This window comes from Phalacrocorax carbo, chromosome 4 (assembly GCF_963921805.1).
Source record: "Phalacrocorax carbo chromosome 4, bPhaCar2.1, whole genome shotgun sequence".
NCBI classification, from domain to species: domain Eukaryota; kingdom Metazoa; phylum Chordata; class Aves; order Suliformes; family Phalacrocoracidae; genus Phalacrocorax; species Phalacrocorax carbo.
Window position 1 is genome coordinate 43,147,937 of NC_087516.1, and position 25,001 is coordinate 43,172,937.

At 37.2% G+C, this 25,001-nt stretch overlaps 1 protein-coding gene across 2 annotated transcripts in view; it reads right to left on the reverse strand.

Annotated features, from left to right (window-relative positions):
• Positions 1-24,308, reverse strand: part of PALLD (palladin, cytoskeletal associated protein) — a 205,843-nt gene extending 181,535 nt beyond the window's left edge. For both annotated transcript variants that reach the window (XM_064449749.1, XM_064449747.1), the window contains exon 1: positions 23,262-24,308. In XM_064449749.1, the coding sequence (XP_064305819.1) occupies positions 23,262-24,307 (1,046 nt within the window). In that variant the 5' untranslated portion in view covers position 24,308. The remainder of the gene's footprint in view (positions 1-23,261) is intronic.
• Between the last annotated feature and the right edge of the window lie 693 nt (positions 24,309-25,001).

A 25,001-nucleotide genomic window follows, 5' to 3' on the forward strand; every position in this document is an offset into this window, starting at 1 on the left:
TGCCCCCAAAAATAGAATGGCGGTCAACAATTTGCAATCATCTTGAGCAATAACATATTTCACTGTTCAAATTTCATCAGCATACCTTTTTCTGTACAATAAACAACAGTTCTTTTAAAGGTCCGTAAGTAACCAAAATGCTTTCAAGGTTGAAGGGATTTGAAATCCTTCCAACCATCTAGAGCCTTTCCCTCCCTCCCTGCCCAGCCAACCCCTCCCCCCAGTGCTATCTAGACGCACACAATGGTCTCTCCACAAAGACTTCAAAAAAGAAAAGAAAAACCAAGCTCACTTGGTACAACAAACAGGAGAAACAGATAATTGCAGGCCCATCACTGCACTTTTCAGGATATATTACTGACATTGACTGTGCCAAGAGTCAGTTCTGTTAAGTAAAGTACTCCAGATATGTTATTTTAGTGTTTGCCTTTAAGGTGACACATTTGTGCTATAGAGTCGTGAATAGCATATGCTGTTCTCTAGTAGATATTCCAGTATACTATTGTTCAAGTATAATAAAGGTCCTCCCTAAAACAATGGTATTCTGTAGTTTTTCCCCTCTCTCCCCATCTAATTAAAGCATATTTTAAATAAATACAGACAAAGAGTTAGACTACAGACTGTGTTTCAAACAAGAAGTCTGTTCTCTAAGGTGACAATCTAATTCTAGAAAGCAGTGTGAAATGAAGCTAGTGTCTTTAAAAATATATTACTTTTCAAGTTACTCGATACCTTCACTCTCCCAGAGAAAATTTCCTGCTCTGGCTGATGGCCAAAGAGATTATATAGTAAGAGGCCATATCCTTTTGCCTTTCATTATCTAGGCTATATTTCATCCTATTACAATGTAATCAAAATACTTCCTTTCTAGCCAATATTTGGCCCTAACACACATTAACATTGGTATTTTTAAGTAGCTACTCTGAAGAGAAACATCACTGAATCTCAGCATTTTTTCATTTCGCCTTCATGCTGTGATAAAAAGCAAAAGTATTCTGTTAGATCTATGATGACTGCCCTCAAAAGGTTCTCAGACTATAAGGTTTCATGAAGCATAAAATTAGAAAAGTGAAAGGGATTCAAATATTAGGTGAAAGGATAGTTTTATTTTTCTTAGCCCAAAATAGACATAGGAGAAGAGCCATTTATAGAAATAATATAATCACATAGAAATAAGGAAAACCATTTGGATATATTTTAAAAACTTGCAACGATTATTTGCCCCTTGTTTTTCTCACTTCAAGATCCTTTCCTGACTTCTGTGAAAAAGCAACAAAAAAGCACAGTACTGTTTACAAAACAAGGTAAAAGAAGCTCTACAGGACTTGCTGGCCTTACTGAAGTTGCACAGTGCATGTATAACTTGTCTTCCTTGAAGAAAGAAGTTTTTTGATCATCATGTAGCCAATAGACATATGGCTTGTTATTCATCAAACCATGTTTGTTGTGTTCACAACACAGGTGTGTTGTGAAACCATGGTAGACTATCATCTTTTCAGAATCTATATCTGTTTGTATGTATGGAACAGATTTCAGCAGGTACACACATATTTGCAAACAAAGATTAGAATAAAGCAGTCAGTTCTGGACTCTAGTGGTAGCTCTGGAACAGGACATGATGCTCTTGTTACAACCACCACAGCTAAGTACAAAGTTGTCACAGCCATTCTCTACAACTGAGTGACTTCATGAAATTCTATACCACAAATGAGAGGTGGCTATACTTAGGATGAGGTGGCTATAGTTAGGATGCAGTAGAGCTACAAAAATGCATTAAAACTCAAGTCCAGTGACAACTGCAAAACTCCTAGAAGAATAGGGGAAATAGCAATAATAATAATCATATCTGTAGCTTGCACCAATCTCCATCCATTCAACTATGTCATGGGCTTAAACCCCTGCCTGACTCTTGCCTTGCTTGCACCCTGCGATATCTTTGTGCTCTGTGAGGAGAGTGAGTCACCAAAGGATCTCATGAGGTCAGTTGTACTACAGATTTCTTTAGTTCTCTAACCTAGTTACATCAGAAAGAAGACCAAGCTCTTTTCTGTCCGCTAGCTTGCTCTGTCTCTCAGATATCTCTCACTGATGCCCATGTTTCAATACAAGGGTTTAAGACTTGAGAAATAAATATAAAGTACATGAATCTCTCAGGCCCCTGAAATCAGTCTCCTAGATTCCTGTTTACTGTACTGTCTATATGTTAAAGGGTATTTTGAAATTGGAATTGGTTGTGCAAAATGCTTGCTTGCTTGAAGCTTAGAAGTAAGAATAAATTGTTAGAATTCTGAAATAACAGTCAGGAGGCTTCCTGTCCCTGGCTTGTACTCGTTAAACACTGATGTGCTTCAAATTCAACTTCCTCTTGCTTCGGTTAACTAACAAATGAGAACTGGACACTTGCAAGCAATTTCAAAGTATGACTACAGAGTTATCATCAGCTTTAAACAAGTTCCTTTGGAATGGAGCCCTTTTTTACATATTTTGCTTTTTTATTTATTCAGGACCCTGGGTTTAAGTGAACTCTTTAGTACAAGAGCCTGAATTATGGATGGTACTAAAACAGTGATGTCCCTCCCCTTTCCCCCCAACCAGTAGCTTTAAGAATAATTTAAAACTTTGCCAGAGCTATTATGTAGAAAGCCTGCATCTGTCAGAAATTAATCTCCCTGCAGCCTAAAAGGTCAATCTGAAAGATTTTGGCATTCCGCTCTTCAGCAAGCCAAGAAAAGGTTCAGTTTTATTCTGTAGGATTCACTAAATAAAACTAGCAGAGCAACTGATTTAACTGATCTTATAGCTGAAGCTATCCTGCTTCAGCTTACACAAGATATTTTAATTTTAGAAGAATACCAGATGCCTGCAATATTTTAGAAGCCTCAGCATTTCTCCTCCTCCCTTTTCCTTTGGCCCACAACACAAGGTCTTTTGGGGAGTCAAGATGAAATAGGCCAGATTGAACATTTGGCACTGTGTGTTTAGACAGTTCTGTTAATTTTGACTTTTTTATGAAACACAGTAGCTCTTTAAAATGCCTCATAGGACTTCAAATAGATGACAATCTAATTCTCAGTTATTCATACATTTTGTTTTGCAGGCATAATGCCTCAAATAATATTGGTGACACACTAAGTACAATATGAAACCACCACCCACTGCAATAAGCGTGAAGAATGGCTCACTAAAGACTTCACAAAAACATCTAGTCTTACAACTGAAAAAATAAGATCTTCCCCAAATTTAACAGAAATATGCCCAAGTTAATCAAGCATTATTCCTGTACTTCAATTTCCAGCATAGTATGTCCCAGTAATCTTCAATACATCATGAGATTTGTCCCCATTGTTGTTGGTTTTTTAATCTTAATTAAAGAAAAGCAAAGAACAGTTCTTTATGGTACCACAAGTACCTTAGATTGACAGTTATGTGCCTTCCTCCTGAGAAGATTATGCTAACCCTTGATTCACTGCAGAACAAAGAAACCAACAAAAAAGCCAACAAAGAAATTCCACATTTTAAATAGCCTACTGTCACTCCTAAACAAAGGTGCAAATAATTATTTTATATCAAATATTACATCTGTGTTAACACACCACTGAAATCCCTTCTGGTTCAGATAACAGGTATTAAGAATTCTTATTACACTTTTCAAGACCTAAGTGAAAAGTTCAATGCAATGTTTCCATCTTAAGACATGCATCTAATATACAGGGAATGGGTAATGGAGTAGTGTTAAACCCCCCTGCCCGACCCCCACACTCCGGTATCTTTGAGATTTGATTTCAAATAGCCAGTTTTTGATGCTTCCTTACTTAATGACCACTTGAATCTTTTCATTGCTACTGATTTTTAATTCAGTCATGGATTTAGTCGCTGTTTTTTGGTGAACAATGAGGAAAAAAAGCCTTTTTGTTCAAAGAATCTTAAATACTTTTTATGACCAAAAGTTTTGAGGGAGATAATAACTAATTAGACGGATTCAATTCTGAGTACGGTGGAAAAGAGTTTTAAGAAATAGTTTTTGTACTGTTCAGTAAGCATAAATGAACAAACAAGAAAATAGATCCAATATAATATGGAAGGCAAAAATAAAATGGTAAGTATGAAGCTATTCCCTGCACACTGTTCACCGAACAGACACGAGAAAGAATTCAAAGGTTGAAAACTTAATTAGCAATAAAAAGAAACAGAATTATTCCAAAGAACAACAGAACAGCAATCTGATGAAAGACTTAACACATTTCATGTATTAAGAACTTGGAATTGAGGGCAGATGTGTTCTACTTCTGGGAAGACAAGAAAAATCAGCATCACTCTATGGAAGTGGAGTATAGCCTAATTTAGACACAACTAAAGGTACTAGCTCAGCTGAGGGATTTAAAAAATAAATAAAAAGACAGCAAGAGGCTAAAGAAGAGGTACAAGTAGTCAAACCCTCTAACTGTATTCTAGTGGAAGAAGAATAAGCATCTTGGTAAAATACCTGGCAACACACTGAGGAACTGCCCTGGTCTAACTGACACTCCTGCAGCTGAGTTTCCACAGCTGCCTTTGATCTCCAAGCTGGATTTGAAAACCAGACTGAATCTGAGGAAAAAAAAAATCCCTGACATTAGATTCTGGATGTTATGCATGAGTGGGACTATCTTATACTGTGAAAGAAAAACTTTCTGAATACCTAAAGGAAAAAGTAGGGAGAAACAAAGACTTTTGGTAGACAGATGTAAAGGGTTATGAAGCTACTTGATTTCTCGGAGACACTTGCCCTTCTATGAAAAGAAATTGCTGTTTCTTGAAATACAGATTTGAAGAAAAGGGGAGAGGCACAGATGGTAGTGTTAAATATTCTTCCACAAAAGAAAAAAAGATACCACTTGATTTTTTTAGGTACATTACTAAAGTTGATTTCTAAAGCAGAATTTGCCATTAGTAATACAGATAAAAGTATACAATAAAACACTAGTAACTTCATCTCTTCTGTTGTATGTGATGGTCACCACATCTTCTGTACAAGTTCTACCTGTAGGTTAATTAGTAGAAATTAACAAAGGACATTTCTGTTGAAAGAAAATATATAAGCGTGTGGTTAGCACAAAAGGCAGTCAGATTGAGGTATGCTTCTAAACCTTCTCCCAGGAAGCTCTGCACCTCAGTTTCATCACCTATGAGCAGGAGATAAGAATAAGATGTTTGTCTACAACAGTAGGAGTCCTTAAAGAGATGTCAAAACCAGACTGAACTGGCAAAACCAAATTCCAGTAAAGGCAGTGCCCGAGGCCTCTCTCTAGCATTCCTGAGTAGTGGCTGTTTCTTCAGTTCTTTCATTTCACCCATAAATAGCATGTTTGCATGTACTGTAGTTTTCCTGCACTGCCAATTCACAGAATGCCTTAGGCATATATGGGAAGATCCATGCACAGGGTCAGTGGTTCCTCATGTCTCCCACTGTCAGACGTTTGCATTCCAAGAATCTTTATTAGGTGTGTTGAGAGCGCCTTTCTAAGGCATCAAAAGTTGCTTATTTCACTCCTGACGTTCCTTATCTAAGGAAGCTACTGCAATACTCTTCAAGCAAAAATACAGAGAAGCTACCAGAAGTGCAGCTACAGTGTTGCTGGCTACTACTATGCAAATTTTAGTAAATATTAAAAAGGAGACATTTCACTTCTAACTGTGGTAAGTTAGATACTTTATTCTCAGCTACATACCTTAGAAATAGCCCTGCACTCTTAAGGCAGCAAAGGGCAACCAGGTGATTTCTAGAACAGTGGTTTTCACTTCCAGCTTGTCTCTCAAAAGCTCTTGCTGGCTGCAAATGCAATCTTAATAGAACACCATGTAAACTGGGTGTAAATAGAACTTGAACTTAGTGAGGGCTTCTTTATCTAGACTAGCATGCTTTTGTTTGTCCCGTGATTCTTTTAAGTGTATAAATCCTATTACAACACTGAGTCAGGTTTCAGGTTGTAATAATCTCTGCTCCAAGTTTTAATATTATATGTTTTTTTTAAAATGGAATTTTTTTCAGTCAAGTGAGATTACTGAACCTGCTAGTGTCATTGCTGGTGCAGAATAAGGGAAATTGGCAAGGCGTTTTACAAACTGGAGTTAAGAATAGATTTGCCAGGCAACATGTCTCAGTTCAAAAACAGACAGAAATTCATGGGAGATTTGTAGCATATACTAAAAATATTATCTGAACATGGGTCTTTCCTGAAAAATTGAGTTGAATTTTTTTTTTAACAAAGATTAGTATTAATTGTCTCCCTCTTACTTGAAAATAGAGAACCAGTAGTCTAGATTGAATAACTTGCTCTGGGAGAAAAATTAACCATTTAGATTAAAAGAACTTTAGTTCTTCTATTAAGAAATTCAAGACAAAGAAGGGAATCAAAGAATACAAAGAAGCTTTTCAGCAAGTGTACCTTTTGCAGATTGTTTCCCATTTCTCAGTGTGTGATCCCTTCTGATTTTGGATATTCATTCTATACTTACATCTTTATATATTATTAGATTATATTTTATATATATATAGATGACTTAAATATTAATCCACTGTTAGACAATGCTTGATTTACATCAACAATATAAAAATACATGACTAGGGATAATATCTCCCTTCAACCCAATGTTCACACTCCCTTTTCCACAAAAAGGTGAGGTTACCTAAAATACCAAATTAGAGCTTCTTATCGAATTAAGGGGCAGGGGGGGAGAGTCACAAGGAACCAAACGACTGCAAAACAATATTCTCCTCGCTATCATGGCTACCCTCTTTGCCCTAACATGTGCAGAGCATTGAGCTGTCTTAAACACACATTCGTACAAGAAAAAGAGATAGACAACTGGACTTAAGTAGCAAATTTCCAAGCCCCTGAAGAACTCTGTCTGTTAAAGTCAAAATTTTTAGTTGCACCCTAAACCCCATAGAATTGCTCTGAGTTCTGAATTAAGCATGAAAAATCCCATGCAAATTCTTTCTAAACTGAGGCATTATAACAATATGCAATAGTTAATTTTCTAAAGGGTCTGAAGTTTAAATTTGCATATAATACACTACTATGCTCTTTCCTGAAGCAGGAAAGTTATGGATAACATTACATACATTTGATCGAGAGATGCTTCTTGGGACAGCAAAATCCACTTTAATGTCAACATATAACTCCTTTCCTGTTCTCTATTTAGAAAGCAGTATTTAAGTTATAGGTGAGGAAGTTAATCTTTGAGAATGCCAGAACAAAGAAAAGGGAACAGTTCTCATACTATGAATAAATAATAGTGCAGCAAATCAGGCTCATCCCTGGGATGAACAGGGCCACAGAGGTACATGCCACATTTTTGTTGCAGTTTGAACTATCTAGACATTACATAATGTAGCAGCCTTAAAATATATAATCCCAAGCAAAATATCCACACCTATAAGAGAGGCTGCATTAAAAAACCTGTAAAGTCTTTCAGTCAGTCAAACAGCAGAGCAGACTATATGGTTAATGGAAGCAGTAATTAATGAAATCCATCTGTGTTTAAAATGCAAAGTATTGAAGTGTAGCCCAACCTTGTGCTGAAGGCTGATGTACTAGAGCCATCTTTCAAATAGGCAAGAGGCAGGGTAAGACAGTCTGCTTTGAACCATAACTACTTTCACTTAAATGTTACCTATCCAACACCATCCAGCTAGGGAAACTTTAATAGTGCATCTTCCTTCTCAATCCAAAGCATGTAATTTCTATCCTTATGTCATACACCTGAAGAACAGTCCATCTGAGGACAAAAGCTGTGAAGGAACATAATATAGTGGGCCTGCTATAACTATTAAACTAGGGAAGGCCTTCACTGAAAGATAATTTCTGTATCAGTTTTACAGGAATTTGCCGTAGCTCTTATGCCAGTCCTGGGTTCTGCAGTGACTTTGGCTGAAATATCAGATTACACAAGGTCACATGCATCCAATTTTCAGGTTGCCACTTATCTCGATTACAGCAACGGTCGTGTTCCCTCTATCCACCAAGAGATTAAGTTAATCTCATTGACATTCTGTTTTAGGTTGTTGTTCGTTTTTTTGTTGGGTTTTGGTTTTTTGTTTTGGTTTTTATAATTTCTTTTTATTTTTTTTTAAATGGCGGTGGGGCTTTATTAGGTGATTTAGAAATGGTCTGAGAATAAAGAGAGATTCTAGGCTGAAACTCAATCACCAGCCTCTGACCTTGCAGTCAGTAGCATGTTCTAGAGTTGCAATGCCTGGCATCTGTAATAATTCCCCAGTTAACTGCCAGTCACCATCTTACCTACTTCCTTTATAGGTAAAGTCCCCCAAAATTCTCTCTCACAGTTTTTGTGGAAAACAGGCTTTTATAGATTCCTTCTGACCATATGGCAAAGCCTGAGGAAGCTCAGAGAGAATCAACTCTCCTTCTCTCCCAACCCTCCCTAATTAAACTTGAAAGCCCTCACCAGAGGCAATGCTGTTTTGGAAAAAAGGCAGAAAATATACAGTCATGTTTACCTCTGTAAGGCTACAACTGTTTTCTCTTATTCTTCACTACACAAGAGACTCATTGTACCAACATCTCAAGCAAATCATAAATTGAGAATTTAGTTGTCCATCTCTGTTCCTGTAAGGGACAAAGGATTGCAGTCTTTAGATCCAGTCAGTATCGATATTAATTGATGATAAAGAATGTAACATACAAATGCTCTCTGCAGTTTATAGGAAAGACATATTAAAAAATTAAGTTCAGCATTCTAGTTTGGATTACGTTATCCTGCTTCTTAACTATGTTTCAAGCTCTCCGTAAATTAACACCTGCAGAAGAATTCCTTCCAGCAGCAGCGATTCACAGGCATTATTGGGGAAACTGTCCATTCAGAGAGATAAGTATTTTCCCCTCCATTTTTTTTCTTTTCCAAATTTGCTTTGCTGTTGAGCAGTTAAGGAAAAACATAGTTTAGGAGACATAAAAATCCATATTTAATTAAGAAAGTTGTTAAAGTACAGAAACAGAAATTGAGAGAATATCCTCACTTTTTAAAAATCGGTTTGGAATATTATACCAATCTTCAACTATGTTATATTATACATAGTATCAAAATCAGTTGTGCATGAAAGAACTCAAAGAATTTAGGAACATAAATCCTATTCATTGATTATCATGGAGTTCACTTTCTGAGGACACCCCATAGAGCAACTCTGAGAATCAAATTGTCCAGGGATTAGTCATTCAGAATTAAAGCAGGTCCTTAAAAAAATAAGTTATATTTCCCTACTTTTTATTAATAACTTCAATTCTGCACAAGAATGTCCCTGGAGGATTTTTTTTTTCATTCTTTTAAGACACTAATACACTTAGTAACCTTTGTTTATCTGCTTGAGGCACATATCAATTGGTCACTGCAAGTTTTAGAAGGGTTTGGTTTACACTGCTTATAAACAGGCCACTTGATAAATAGCTATGTCAGTTATCTTCATATAAGTCTTTAAGATTTAAAAACTAGAAAATTCTGAGTGAAGGGATCTAACTGGAACTAAGAATGAATTTTGCCAATAAATATTTAACAGAAGAAGCTGATATTATATATTAAGAACAGGAAAAATGAAATGCCACTTTTATACCTTACATTGCATTTGTTAATTTAACTATCTACATTATTTCATCCCTGTTATTTTCTGAACTAATTGGTTCAGCAAGTTTTCACATGCAGAACTAGCAGAGAAACACATTTCAAGGAAGAAGGGAGCAAATCAAAAAAAGTTTTGGTGAGCTTCACATTGTACTAAGCGGGACATCTGATACTTGAATAAGAATTCTAAGCCAACACACTTTTTAATCAGCAATAAGAGAAATCCACTTTTCAAACACTTTAACAGTTATAAAAATTAACTTATATAACTCAAACTATGCATTACTTCTTTTTATCCAGAACTATGCTTTAGCTGAAAATAAGCATGTCAATTCACTTACACATTATCTTTGTTTAAATAACTTGGGGGGCGGGGGAATAAGGTGAAAACTAAGTTAGTTCACATTCAAGCTTTACCTATGGATAATTGACATTATGAGATCCATGTATCTACTTGATTGCTGGGCTTAAGTAGGATATTGCAAAGAATACTTCTGTGCCCACTCATGGCCTTTAGAGTCCAACATAGACATGTAGAATATTTAACTGTAGCAATGAGTTACTGCAAGCACTTCCACCTTAAAAAACAAACAAAACCCTTTTCTTCCTTCTATACATCACACAATGACTGCTTGTATTAGACACTGAAAACATATTTATCTGATAACACAATATCTATTTTTGCAATGTTTTCTAGCTTGACAATGAATAGAGACACATGCTTACGTACGAGAGAGAACAGGAATTTTCTTTATTGATTTTGCACATATTGAGAGAATGCCATTGCATTGTAACTGGCCTCATTTTAGTTAAGTGAATGTACCTGTTAAACTAATCAACAGAGAATTTATATTTTTGTTGAACTGGATTCCACTTTGATATCTTATTCCCAGGAGGAAACTGTGCGAGTAATGCACTCAGCACCCTTGGAGAGTTTGTTTGAATACAGCTTGTCTTCCTGCATGAAGGAGTGTGCTTTGACTCCTAGGTTTTCAAGGTGGTTTTTCTGTTTCCTGCCTCTTTAAAGCAAAGCTGTCATAACACACAGGGACATACTTGACCAAAGAGACCCACCTTCCCCTTCAGAATTGGCTATCTGGAAAACATATACCAAGGATAATAGGTTCTGACAGCATCTGATGCTATACTTGGCTCCTAATTGTCAGTGCATTAAGACTTTATCCATTTTCCTAATATGTCACAGTGAAAAAAAGATAGTGGAATAGCAAAATGCTGAGGATGCTAGGTTGTGGCCAAATGTCTTCTATGAAGCTTGTTATCAGCTTGCACTCGTCAAGATTAGTCTACAAGAGTAGGAGGCCCTCAGTTCTTGTTGGTTCAGTACATGCCTCAGCTACTCACAGGGCAAATATTTAAGTAGTGTTCCCATAAACAACGATTTACTCTTGGCCCAAGTGTTATCTTAGTGGCCACACTTTCTGTGATATTAAAAGAATTCATAGTTCATAGTTAGCTATGGGTACCTGTCAGCTGAACCATAAATGAGAGATGGATTCTGCTTGTCTAATCCTTTTCCCTTGGCCACCTGAAAAGCACAACCTTTTCAAACAAAAGGAGATAAACAAAAGCTGTTCACATAATATCCAAGCTGTTTATAAAGCACTGAACTGCTCAGATGAAAAGCACTGCGTAAGTGTGAAGTATTAATTATTTTTATAACATTACTGCATGCTTACACTGCAAGTACACATTATTAATAAGATGGAACGATGAATCACTTTGATTTGAAGCAGCATGTTAATGTTAGACTAAAAGAAACTTGTCTTCATAACAGACTTGTTGCACAAAAATGTTAGTCCTCTACCTGCTTTGACCTGAAGGTAGCTGAAAAAGCCCAGTGTTTTAGGAGGAATTCTACCCGCTAATTACCTCCAACCCCCAAGCATTTTAATTTATTACCCTTTTCCACAGGAAGTCTGGCCAATTTGAGTTCACACCACTCCTGATCTTGAGTGGTATACTCATCTATACTGAGAGGTATCACCCTAATAGTAGTGTGTTACTTAAGGAAGAGAGGGTTCTTGGCATCTGGTCTGTAATAAGCACTTTGACATGCAGTACTTCAGTACATCAGATAAGATACTTGTATACAGGCATTTGCCCCTTCTGCAACTTAAAGGTAACTTTGTATATACAAATTAAATTACCTAGTTGAATTATTCCTCCTGATTTGTTTCATAAAATAGCATCTCTTCTCTACCCAGGTATATTTTTAAGACATCTGCTCATTTCCTGATATACAGAAACATGCCATGGATATTGATTCAAGTTTTTAATACTTAAGCAAGCCCCCTACTATTTCCGTTGTTTGCAGTTTTTCACTATTCCTACTAATCGATTCTCCTTTCGTGGGTTGCCTCAGATGAGGCAACCGGCAGGGACACAAAGCAGTAATTAAGTCAATTTCTTACATTACTTATTGTAAAAGTTTTCTAGAAGACGAAAGTGAAAAAAACCCTAAATGTCTAAGGGGACAACACCTCAGTGAAGGTTTATTCTGTGCAAAGCTAAACTTCCAAATCCTGTTCATTTTTCAGTCTTAAAAGAAATGCTCTCCTCACTACATAACTGTAGATTATTTTTCAATATCCAAAAGTAAAAAAAACCAAACTCAAATCCAAAACCAAACAACAACAACAAAAAAAAACCCAAAAAATCTGGATTGTGAGAACTCGTGACAACATAAAATGTTTTCTGAATAAGTAACATGACGAGAAAACATTATAATGCTTGGATATAAACAAAATTGCTATTCCACATATAGTCCATCATCAGAGGTTTTGTAAAGTTCTGCCTAAAGTAGGAACAACAGGCTTCTTTCATCACTGTATCCCTTGAACATCTCTCCAACATACCCTAAAAAGCTACCCAGGATTTCCATTTCTTTCTTTCTTCTACCAGCCTCACTGTTGATCGGTGATGGGTTTCACTGAAAGGAAGATTTTCAGAGGGTTCATGGAAATAACAGGTCTATTTACTGATGTTCTTGCACCACCCACCTTTCAATGTGAGCACCGTTGTACAAGGTATAAAAACAAAGCACTGGTAATTCCTTAACTTTCCTGCTCACTTTACATCTCTGTGCTCAAGAAAGGAAATACAGATATTATGGGAAGCACTTTCTCTCTTATTTTCTTAAGTGACAGGGAGTAGGTGGGCAAGGGAATTTCTTTTACTCCTTCCTTTAACTTTGCATGGGCCTAAAGGCAAGCCCATGGCCTATTAAATGAACCACATTTACGGTCCACTTAACAGAGCCCCATCAAACTATAAGACTTGTTAAAAAGAATGCACTTTCCAGATGGGTTCTAGAACTAATAAAATAAGCTCCATTTTCACTTCTGTTTAACAAAGTTTCTTCTATGTTTGATCTACTCTAAGCTTTTAGTCCATAGCCTTCTCTACCCACCACAAAGTCCTGTCAACTCTAATTGTATGAACTGAAGTCTACCATTTCCAGTCAACAGCTATGAATGTTTGCAGAAAAGTCCTGTTCAATTTCATCATCCAGATCCGTGAAGTTAGCTTTCACATTGTCAAGAATACATTTACAGAGCGTATTTCAGACATGACAATGTTTTTTATTGGGAAAGAATTTTTAAAGCATCAAGTTTCAAAGTGATAATTGTATTTACTTGATTTATATTTATAAAGCAACATATTGTATCTTACAAAGGTATGTCCTGTTTAAGTAACATTATTAAACTGCTGTAATTACCCTTAAGAAACTTAAACAATCCAAGATGTGGTATTGCCTTCAGGCAAATGAGCAAACATGTCAAAGAATATTAAGCATATTTTAAATAGGATTTGGAATAGCACTGAATACCTGTTGAACATTGATAAGTAACAATTGCAGAATTACTGACTCCAAATACTTCTCTCTATGAAAAGACTCACTACTCCATTTCTCTTCACACGTCAGTACAAACAAAATAGTCCACTCCTAAAACATCTGGGTATGTTACCGCCTCTGTTCTACTTAGCCTCTAGATTTAGTTTTAATTTTCACAGGTCGATACTTTCAATCAGTTCGTGACAAGCAGATTGCTAATGTATTTCCTCACTGTCAGACTTCTTGGCTGTTGGTGCTTTGCACAATACTGGAAAGGCCCAGAGACATATATAAAATTTATACAAATAAATGCTGAAACATGAAGTAAAAGCAGCTTCTTGGAATACTGCCTCTGGCCCTGTTTCAGCACCACTTTTTTTTGAAATCTGTATTTTAAAACTACTTCAATTAAGCTTAGTTTTTAAAGTAAAAATGTTTAACATGGACAAAGCTAGTGCAGTGAAAGAGCTTTCTGAAGACATGTGGTGCCTTGTTATTTTAGAGTTCATCCAAGTCTCATTCAGTTCCTATGTAAATAAAAGGCAAAAGTTCTTTATATGTATTTTTTCATCATGCAGATAGCAGTACCATTTTTCTTATTTTAGAAGAGCAACTTTTATTAATTTACTTTTAAGCTTTTCACATTAGCCATCAAGCACAGAATCAGTTAAAAAATGTACTTTGATAACATTTTCATCTAAACTTTGAGTCTTTTTATAAATACTAGCTAATACATTATTTATTTATGGAGCATTAGCAAGGAACTTTAGATCTGCATTCTTTTACTGAGAGGCAGACAAAGCAGAACAAAAGAAAAAAGAAGTGAACTGAGATTCTTTTAAACTTTCAGTAATGTAACAAGAAATACACCAAGACAGAGACACTGGTATTCACAAGTAGGCAGAGAAAAATAAAGGAGCTGAGCTGGGATTCTCTTCCTAACTCCAATTTGAAAGAGCAGGCCTAGTTTCAACAACTATCCCACTGTTTTTACAATTGCCTCTTACACCACCCATCTTCATGCACCCAACAGACTTCATTCTTCCTATTTTTAGGACGTAAGACCAAAAAGGAAGTATGCAAGACTCTAAAACAAAAAATACCAAAAGGTATTTCAGTGTTCATGAAAAATACTAAACTTACAGCTCTGAAGAAAGAGAGCCTGGTGATGCACAGAGCCTGTATAACGAAGATGAGGAAATACATACATCATGTAGTCAAAACTATTCTACAGAGACAAAAAGTAAATGAAACACAAGAATAACCCCAGTGTCCAGCATCTATGGTTTCTCCTTGGGGCTTTTACAAAAAACAAACAAGCAAACAGTCTGTGTCCCCTCCAGCCACACCACTCCCCCAACCACACCCCCATAGTCTCAATTTTACATCTTTGAATATTCATTTTGTAACATCATTGGAATTCTCAGCCTAAGTTATGCTTGAATTAGCAATCTGTTTATTTTATAAGACTTTCATAAATTATCCTGTTATCACATTCTGGGCTTTGTAAAAATTATTTCACCTAGGAAAGAGCCTGGATCTCCAGATGATACCCATTTTAAATACTGTACTCTATGGTTTTAGACAATAAAGTGAGACCAAAACAACCCCATCCAAATAGAACATTTGGTTATCATATACTACGAGAGTTTCCTAAATGCTCTTAAGTAGTGTGATGACAAATCATAAAGAATCCTCCTTCCAACATCCCTGTGGTTGTAAGGTAAAAGGAGATTACTTACGAGTTAACTAGCAGTTTTCAGATATGCCACACTATTTTCAAAGCAGATGGGCACATGATCTAAATAGGCCTTAACTCCACTGTATGTTTTCCCCCAGATGCAGAAAATCCTGGCATGGTGGTCTTTCATTGCCACAAAATGAATGGAGAATGGAAAAGAAAATATTTGAAAGATGCATGTTACCTACCTAAAACCTGCAGACCGCCAATTACTACAGGCAGCCACTGCAATAGCTTAACCATTTGTGCTAGGGCACAAACCCTTGCTTCCCCAATAAAGCCCAGTAGTCCAGAACACTGTTCTAAGACAAATGGAATTAAGAAGCAGTTTCACGAGTCACTGAGGTGACTTTCAACGTTACATTCCAGATCTGCTCTGAAGGAAAATGAAACTTCAGGGATCCCTGGAGACGGACAGGCCTTATCTCAAATTAGCAAAAGCAAACAAACAAAATCCAAGACATAAGAATGGCATAGAATGGACCAATAAACCAAGAATATGAAAGGAAATAAATGGGAATTGAAGAAGGGCTAAAAGAATAACAAAGTCAAGACTGTAAATAGCCATAATTTTGACTTGTAAATAAATAAATAATAAAAAAGACAAAAGTAGAGATCAGTGACATAAGGAGGATTAAGAAAAAAATATTCTTGTGACAGAAAAATATTGAGGATGTTGATAAATCATTTTCATATCTAGAGATATATCTTAACTTGAATGCAAATAAAATGCTAAATGACAACAGCTGAGCAGATTTTTGAAATGAATATACTACCAGATTAAAATGGGTAACAACATACTTCTGTTTACATTCAGCAATATTACACATGCTGTTTATAATTTCAGATGATCTTCAATGCTCCATACATAGAAAAATATCCAAATCTGCAAAGATAATATTTTTGATCCAAGGAGCTCCTTAGGTGCAAGACTCTTCCTCCATTCTTAAAAAGTACCCTCTCTTTGTAGAAGACTAGTAAGAAGGTTAGTGGGATTCTGCCCTGAAATGATTAGTAGAAGACTATTGTAGATTCCTATATAAAAGTGTGTTTATCGGGCAAATTAGTTTCATAAAGAAAACCAATCAGACTGTGGGGAGAATACAACAAAAATGCTTATATTTGGAAGGAGTTTAACGACTAACTCCATAACTAACTTATTTCCCTTAGGAAATAAATACAAAATATTCTGGAAATACCTCTTGTTTACAAAAGGTTGTACAATAAAAAAGAACAACTATTTCTTTAGTAATCAGTTAATAACAATAAACAAAACCAATTATAACAGTAATATGAATTAATGGAATAGAGACCATCCTGTAAGTTAGGGAAGTATTTTAGATTTATTCTTAGTGTAAAATATTTCATTTGGTAACTGTGGTGGGTTGACCCTGGCTGGACACCAGATGCCCACCAAAGCCACTCTATCACTCCCCTCCTCAGCTGACAGGGGAGAGAAAATACAAAAAAAGACTTGTAGGTCGATATAAGGACAGGGAGAGATCACTCACCAATTACCACCATGGCAAAACAGACTCAACTTGGGGACATTAGTTTAATTTATTACCAAATCAGAGTAGGGTAATGAAAAATCTTACAAATACCTTCCTCCACCCTCCCTTCTTCCTGGGCTCAACTTCAGTCCCAATTTTCTCTACCTCCTCCCCACCAGCAGCGCAGGGGGACAGGGAACGGGGGTTGCCGTCAATTCATCACACGTTGTCTGTGCTGCTTCCACTGAGGAGGACTCCTCACACTCTTCCCCTGCTCCAGCGAGGGGTGTCTCCCGTGGGAGACAGTCTTCCACAAACTTCTCCAACGTGGGTCCTTCCCATGGACTGCAGTTCTTCATGAACTGCTCCAGTGTGGGTCCCTTCCGCATGGTGCAGTCCTTCAGGAACAGACTGCTCCAGTGTGGGTCACCCATGGGGTCACAAGTGCTGCCAGCAAATCTGTTCCAGCCTGGGCTCTTCTCCGCAGGGCCACAGGTCCTGCCAGGAGCCTGCTTCAACGTGGGCTTCCCATGGGGTCACAGCCTCCTTTGGGCACCTCCACCTGCTCCAGCATGCAGTCCTCCACAGGCTGCAGGTGGATGGGTACCTGCTGCACCATTAACTTCCATGGGCTGCAGGGGGACAGCCTGCCTCACCAGGGTCTTCTACAGGGGCTGCAGGGGAATTTCTGCTCTGGCACCTGGAGCACCTCCTCCTCCTCCTTCTTTGCTGACACTGGTGTCTGCAGGGTTGTTTGTCTCATATATTCTCACTCCTCTCTCCAGCTGCAGGTTGTTCCACAGCGTTGTTTTTTTTTTTCCCCTTCTTAAATATATTATCCCAGAGGCACTACCACCATTGCTGATGGGCTCGGCCTTGGCCAGTGGCAGGTCCACCTTGGAGCCAGATAGCATTGGCTCTGTCAGGCATAGGGGAAGCTTCTAGCAGCCTCTTACAGAAGCCACCCCTGTAGCCCCCCTGCTACCAAAACCTTGCCATGCAAACCCAATATAGTAGTAAACTAAAGTAAAACCGCCACGAATACACACAATAAACAGAAAATCCAGTAGACTACAGACCAAAGGAAAAAGTGAAACATGACAGAATTGCTGTGCTTAAACATTGTTAAAATACTTTGTATATTAATATATCTGAGTTAAAATGAAAAATGTAACTTCATCCTAAAACTATCAATACCTGAATAAAATGTATTAGAGACCTCCTAAAGTAAGCAGGTCTCTTATAAGGCTGTAAGGCTGCTAGAGCATCTAAAGAAACACATGAGGAGATGGATGTGTTTAAAAAAAAAGACAAAAGAAAAATTAGAGGCACTTTGCTATAATTACAGTATTAGTAATGAATTTTGACAAATTTAAATGACAAGTCTCAATAATAAAAATTGCAAAAATTCAGAAATAAATTATTTGTATAGTCAATACTATCTCTAGAACAAAGTAGCACTTCAGTTTCTGCAGCAGAATTGTTGCCTATTTCTATCCTCTTCTCAAAAACTGAGCTTCATTTTAAAGCACATGTATAGGAAGTAATGTGAGAATCACGTTAAACTTCAATAAAATATTTGATTTTTACAGTATAATAGGCTCATACACTTTGAAGGAGAGCTACTGGCTGAGACAAAGGTTTTGAGAGTAATATAGAAAATTTGTGTTTCAACTTATATTTTATATGCTTTAGTCCTTCTTTAGAAGACATATCGTAGAATTTCTCAAACTACCCAATACTTTGCTAGGTCTTAGGTTGAAATCTGGGTTGTTCTGCAATGTTAAAATTGTTCTAACCAGAGACAAAATCTTCATTGTTAGATATCTAATTTTCTGATAGCAGAACTAGTGAGTTAGGCATTGAATTTTGAAGAAATGTAGTGGTTCTTGAAATCTACTGACTTGTTTTCTCCTGGGATTGAACCCTGAGTTTCTAGTTATAAGTCCTCCTGTCAAAGTTTACTTGTTTTACTCCTGTAGAACAAAGCTACTTTAGTGAAGTTTTGTTACTCAAACCATAATACTTACAATTTTTATTTTCTATATGATACAGCTATGAACATCCAAGGAACTTAAAATTTAAGAGGCCTTCTTAGTCACATAACCTCCAAACATAAACCTCGTCCTTACACTACATTTGATGGTTTCTTTGCTTGTAATAAGATTCTGCAACCTTATATCCTTAGCCTTATAAGAAGTGTGGCAGGGTTCTTGCTCCAATTTGGATAGTGCTTTTGAAAACTAGATTACCAAAATGGAAGAGAATGGTCAACTAATATTGTATCACTACTATTTGGGTTTTTTTCTAACCATATATAAAAATCTAATTTACAGAAAAGTTCCCGAAAGTGCCACAAACAGCAAGCATTCTTTACTTGCTCTGCAATACATCAGTGGTTTTAAATAGGCTTGTCTTTTTCCACTGCCGCATATTAGCTACTTACTGGATATTCAGGATATACCATGCCCCCTTTCAGCTCCAGAAAGAGGAAGTGATGTACATAGGTGATATTATGTAACTATTTAGGAGTTCCTAGTAATGTTGCTATAGTCTAGAACCCACTACAAATTTCTTCTGCATGCTTTTTTATCTTCTACAGGAAAGAACCCCTTCCTTTCCCCAAGATCCAGAGATAGGACTTTGGAGTCTCACCTAAACAGCACACAAGTATTTGCTGAGACTTTGCACGGTTAGCACAGTCTCTTAACCACTGAATGAATCCTGGCTTTGTTCTATGGGCTCCCCAACAGCACCCGATAGCTAAGGGGCTCTATGCTTCCTCCCTATGCTCCTCGGCACTCAGAAATCATCCAGCCTGCAAGAACCCAGCCGGTGCTGTGTGCGAGTGACCTCTTCAGCCAAGTCAGAGTCATTGCAGAAAGCTCCCGGTGCAAAATTGCATTGGCTTTCAAAACGAATAATTTTGAGGTAAAGCTGACATATTTTTCCTCTCTTGAAGATCCACAATGAAATGGAGACTAACGGGGAAATGTATTTTTAGTGGGAACTTCGGAAAAGTAGTTATTTGTTAGTAAGTAGTATGTTTTCTTTAAGTATATTCATAAATTTGTGTGCTGTTGCCAGGTGGAGAATTATTAATAATTATTAAATAAGACCTATTCGAGGATGGACCATGCAAGTGTACTAAATTGACTGCCAAGGAGCTTTGCAAAAGACTGAGAAGTTGGAATGAAGCAAATTTGCTGCGATTCAGCAATGGTTGTATCTGCTGACTATTAACATAGCACAACTATGGGTTTCAAAAAGGGAAATAAACCAAAAGGTACAAATTAATTGATACTGATGAGGTTACTTAAAAGTATACTTGATTTTTAAAATAATATTATGTCAGCAGTGTGATTAAGATTTGCCTTCTCATTTAATGATTCTGCAAGAATAAAGATTCAGAAAAGCACAGTTAAAATTTAAAGAACATAAAGCTTTTCTCTAGACTTCTTGTACACATTTTGATACTAGCAGCCTCTGAGACGAATACAACAGTGATGTAAAAGACCTAAGCAAAAAGCTCCATAGCTTGTACACAACTTCCTAGTTCAGTTGATATTTACGTGCAGTTCTGGAGTCATATCACAGAAGTAAAGACATATGTTCTGCCAGATAAAATAAGAGCAACAAGATACTGAAGCATTACAATAGTGCATCTTTGCTATTAAAACACGGCAACCTCATTCCTGCTGTTAAACTCACCTAAACTGTCTATGCTGTATTTCATAAAACAAATCAACAACTTCTAATCATTTCTGAAGAGAACTGTAGTTGTACAAATGGCAGGAAACAGAGTCTGTGAGTCTGTGGCACCAGTGAGGTATTTTTTTCTGTGTTATGAAAGTAAATGCCTGTTGACCTTAGGACCCATGTAGTGGATATTTAGTAATTCTGTTTTTAGAGGTCCACCATGCTTATGAGCTGCCTACATTAAGATCATTTTCACCCCACAAAATAGGTTTTGTAACACAGTAGGACTGAAATATGTGTTAAAGCATAACAGACTGATGGTGGTAAAACCATTCAAGCCAACAGAAACAGTGTTTTATTCTAGTAAAACAGTATTGTCTACAGGCTCACTCTCAGTACCTTAATAGTGTTATTAATTACTTGATAAGTAGTACCCTATAAAAAAAAGCCTTTGCATCTCTTGCTTTCTTAACAAAAAACTTTGTAAGAAAGTTTGCTGTTCAACTTATGGAAGTATGGATGTTTTCAAAATTGAAATACTAGGAAAACTTAGTTCCTTTGAGGCAATAGGTATCATGGTAAATTCTCACCTGTAAGAAAGACAGTTTAGTTTTTTTCTTCTAGTTGCATTACCTGTGGATATGAGTTGGCAGGGCAACTCTTCCTCCCTGTGCCATCCATTGGCAGAGAGATGGGCGGGATTCACCTTACCTATTATAGCAAGCTAATAATGAAGTGTTTAGTCTGATGTATTTGCCTTAAGTTCTTGTCAATGTACCAAACAGGTGACTCTTGGTAGGCGTGCTTCTCTAGTGACTGTAGATGGAGACTAGAGTGACGTGGTCAGGTTAAATATCTAACCTACAAATGGGTAAAATCAGGTGAAAAGGCCTTTAGTATTAATGAATGGTAACTTTTTTTCCCTTAAGGGTAGTCCTTCTGTCTGTTGCTACGACTTTATTTTACAACTCAAAAGTATCAGTAATAGCATGTTAGCTGTCATATTACCTGACCCAACAACAACAACAAAAGAATTATTAGAAGTTAACAGCTTGTGTTGCTCTAGTGTCTGCATCAGTACCACTGGCAGGCTGCAATATCTTAGAATGAGGAGGAAGGAAGAATCTATGAGGAGACACAAGAGAAGGATTCCCTGGCTGTCATAATTGTGTGACTTCTACAATTCCTCTTTTCTGCTTCATGGAAGTCTGAAAGAGAACCAACAACTGGAATGCTTTTGCACCCATAACTATGATTCTTGTCCTTTTTTCCCCAGCAGATGTTTTAAAAAAATAAAATACCAAACAGTTTATTAATGACATGACATGGCTGTCATATTGCTTGATTGGCATTACGATTTAGGCATTATGATTACATTTTGAGGGTAAGCTTCCTGACTTGTTGGCAAGGCTCATGATGTAATTCCTTTGTTTAGCATGCCTGGATCCACAGCTTGTCTTGGTTTAGAAGATCAGTTGGCTTTGGTTTGCAGGACAATCTAAGCTTGAGTACATAATCAATGTATTCAATGTGTTGAGGTACAACTTCTTCCACTTTGTATGCAGAAACAACTGAACATACTTGATGTCGCTGGAAATTATCTTTTGACCCTGTAAAAATTTCAGTGTCGCAATATTCAGCTTGTCTGGGATATATTTTCACTGAAGTCTCAGAGAAGGATAAAGGCAATGCTGTTGTCTTCAACAGCCACAAACAAGACTCTGAAGTTATTTTCTACAAAGTAAGTTTTCACCTTGGAAAGAAAGCATATACAAGCACATAGAGCCATCGCATGACTTTTCAAAGCTGTACTTTTTTTAACCTTGTTGACATAGATCTAAAATCTTCAAACTGACAGGTCTGCTTATTCCCTCTGCAAACCTGTACCAAAAGGTATAGATTTTAAAAATACGTTAAAGACTGATTTCAAAGGGAACTTCAGTTATGGTATGCATGAAGACACTGTTTGGTGATGGACAGTAATTCCTAAGCTTGCATAGCCACAAGGCCCATACATGTGACTATCTGCAAGCAATCAGGGGTAACTTAATGCAAAAATATTAGTAATTTCAAAGTGTTGAAAGACTTCACAGCAAAAAATATGAAGAAATTTAAAGCACAGGTATTAGAGGAAATTGACTGCTAAGTTCCTATAAGGAAATGTTGATAACTTTAAAAGAGTTATGTAGTCTTCAGATGTAACTAAAGAACCTTACAGAAAGTCCTCAGTGAGGAACTACAAATTCTGTCCTGTCCAAACAGGACTTTTTGGACAAAATTTTCCTTTCAGAATATCAAATATGCTCAGTTGACTTGAAACCAAAATAGATTGTGAGTAACTATTAAACTAGAGGTATAATCTACCTCTCCGCGAGTTAAGCAATCATATTAGTATTAAGGCTCAGACCTGTGAAGTGGCAAGCACAGTCTGTGCAGTGCTGGTTGACCTTGATCTCTATTAGTTTTAGAAGGAAAGAAAGACAGCATTATGAGTTATTCAGCCCTCACTGATACTGCAAATGTAGCTTTTATAACTGTTATAAACACATGTTAATAAAAAGCCTAAACCAAATAAACTTACACTGCAGTTGCTTTTATGTTTTATCGTCAAACAAAAGCAAATGCACATAAATTTCACTACAAAGTATCAAAAGAAATTTTGAAATGGGGACCATATTAATGTCTTAAAACACTCTAAGAGGACTAAAGAGGTCAGAATCTGTTATTCCATGTGCTTACTAACCACTGCATGATCCACCATTCTTATGTGACTACCTCTGAGAAGGTCCACTGTTACATCTGTCCTTAGGTATCTTCCACAATCCAGTGACTCAGTTAAAAGCCATGCACTTACCTGACATGAGGGACTGGGTTGCCAGCAACTCTGCATTCCAGCAATACTTTGTTTCCTTCAGCAACTTCCTGGCTCCGGAGCTTCTGAGTGAATTGAGGTGGTGAAGACTGATTCTCTTCCATGTTGATGAAGGGGTGGCAAAGGACCATTTCGCTCTGAGTGGTGGTCTCCCTTTCAGAAAAGTGCTCTCCATTCAGATGAACCCCAGGTAATTTTGTCTCGGTCTCAGTCTCTTGACGTGGCTTGTCAAACTCCTGGTTCACTGAGGTACTTACAGCTGGCTGTTTCTTTTTAGGAGACAGGTATCCACTGTCCGGAGAAGAAGAGTCCCCATCAGGGCTTCGGCCTCTTGTCTTTGCTGCCTGTCTAAATATAGATGACAGTTCCTCTATGAATGTGGCAGCTTTGTCACACAACTTGTTCCTGAAAGGAACTTCTCCCTGGGATGCTGATTCGGACTTTGGGCTTGTCTTAGTTACACCTGGACCATCTTTCTCCAAATGTTTCAGGCTTCTAATGAAGCTGGGACTAGCAGCTAGAAAAGGTGAGGTGCTTGCTTGCCTCCTGGGAACTGTGACAAAACTACCTGATGTTTGAGGTGCAGTGAATTGTGCTTTCTGATTCCCTGGGAGCATGTGACTTTCAGCAGGTGAAGCCAGACTGTTTGCTTGACGCCTCTGTAAAGCATCTTTCTCGTGCACTTTGGTATCCCTGAAAGAAGGATTTTCTGAAGTGCTAGGAAGAGAGGTATTGAAATAATGAGTAAAGTCTGGTGCTGCATTCTGATGCTCTTTCATGGAATTAGCAATGGCTTCCTGAGCTATGTCAAGGCTCTTATATATCTCCTCCTGGGTAAGGAAGGCAGAAAGTTCATTTGAAAATTCCCCATTCTGTATGTCTGATAGAGAATCATAGAAAAAGTCATGGTAGGATGAAGCTTCTGACATATTTTCAGGATATCCCTTATCGGTGCCTTTCTCAGCACAGTAAGCCTCCTTCCGCATTAAAGAAAGAGGCAATGCTTGGCCACAGCTTCTGTCTTGCATCCTGGAAGACATAAATACAATTCCTTAACAAAAAAAAATCCTTGTCAATAAAAAAACCCCTGTTATATCCTGGTTCTCATAAGCTGGACACAAAACTGAGAGAAGAGCAGAACCCAAGGATATGTGAAATACTTACTGTAAACCTTACTTTCTATTAGAATGGGCCAGGGCTGCAAATTGTCTAGGTGGAAATGAGAGCACTTAGGAGTCATTTTTCTCATGCGTCTTCCTTCAGAACTATGAAGACATCCTTTGTCTGTACATTGCCTAGCACAAGCTCAATTCCACTGGACCAGTCATGAGCAATTTGTTATTTGACTTCTGATTTGTTATTTCACATCAATGCTATTACACTTCGCTTTTTATGGTTTTAGGCTTATGATTATTTGGGGAAAATATTTACTTTTCTCAACACTGCTTTCCAGACACTAAACCATCACATTCCAAGAGGAAAACACTGTTCTAGTTGAAACCATTGTAAGAATCTACACAAGGATGACTGGATTAGAAATTCCAAGTTATCCTTTCTGTTTAATGTTGATAATGTGTTGAATATTATTTTACTTCTTGTGCTAACATTTTTACCTTGTTACCTTTCAGTACAATTTAGTAGCACTTTTCTCAACAGATAGGTGGAATATCAAACTACCACAAAGAAACTGATTTCACAACCTATGTATCATCCTGCACCACA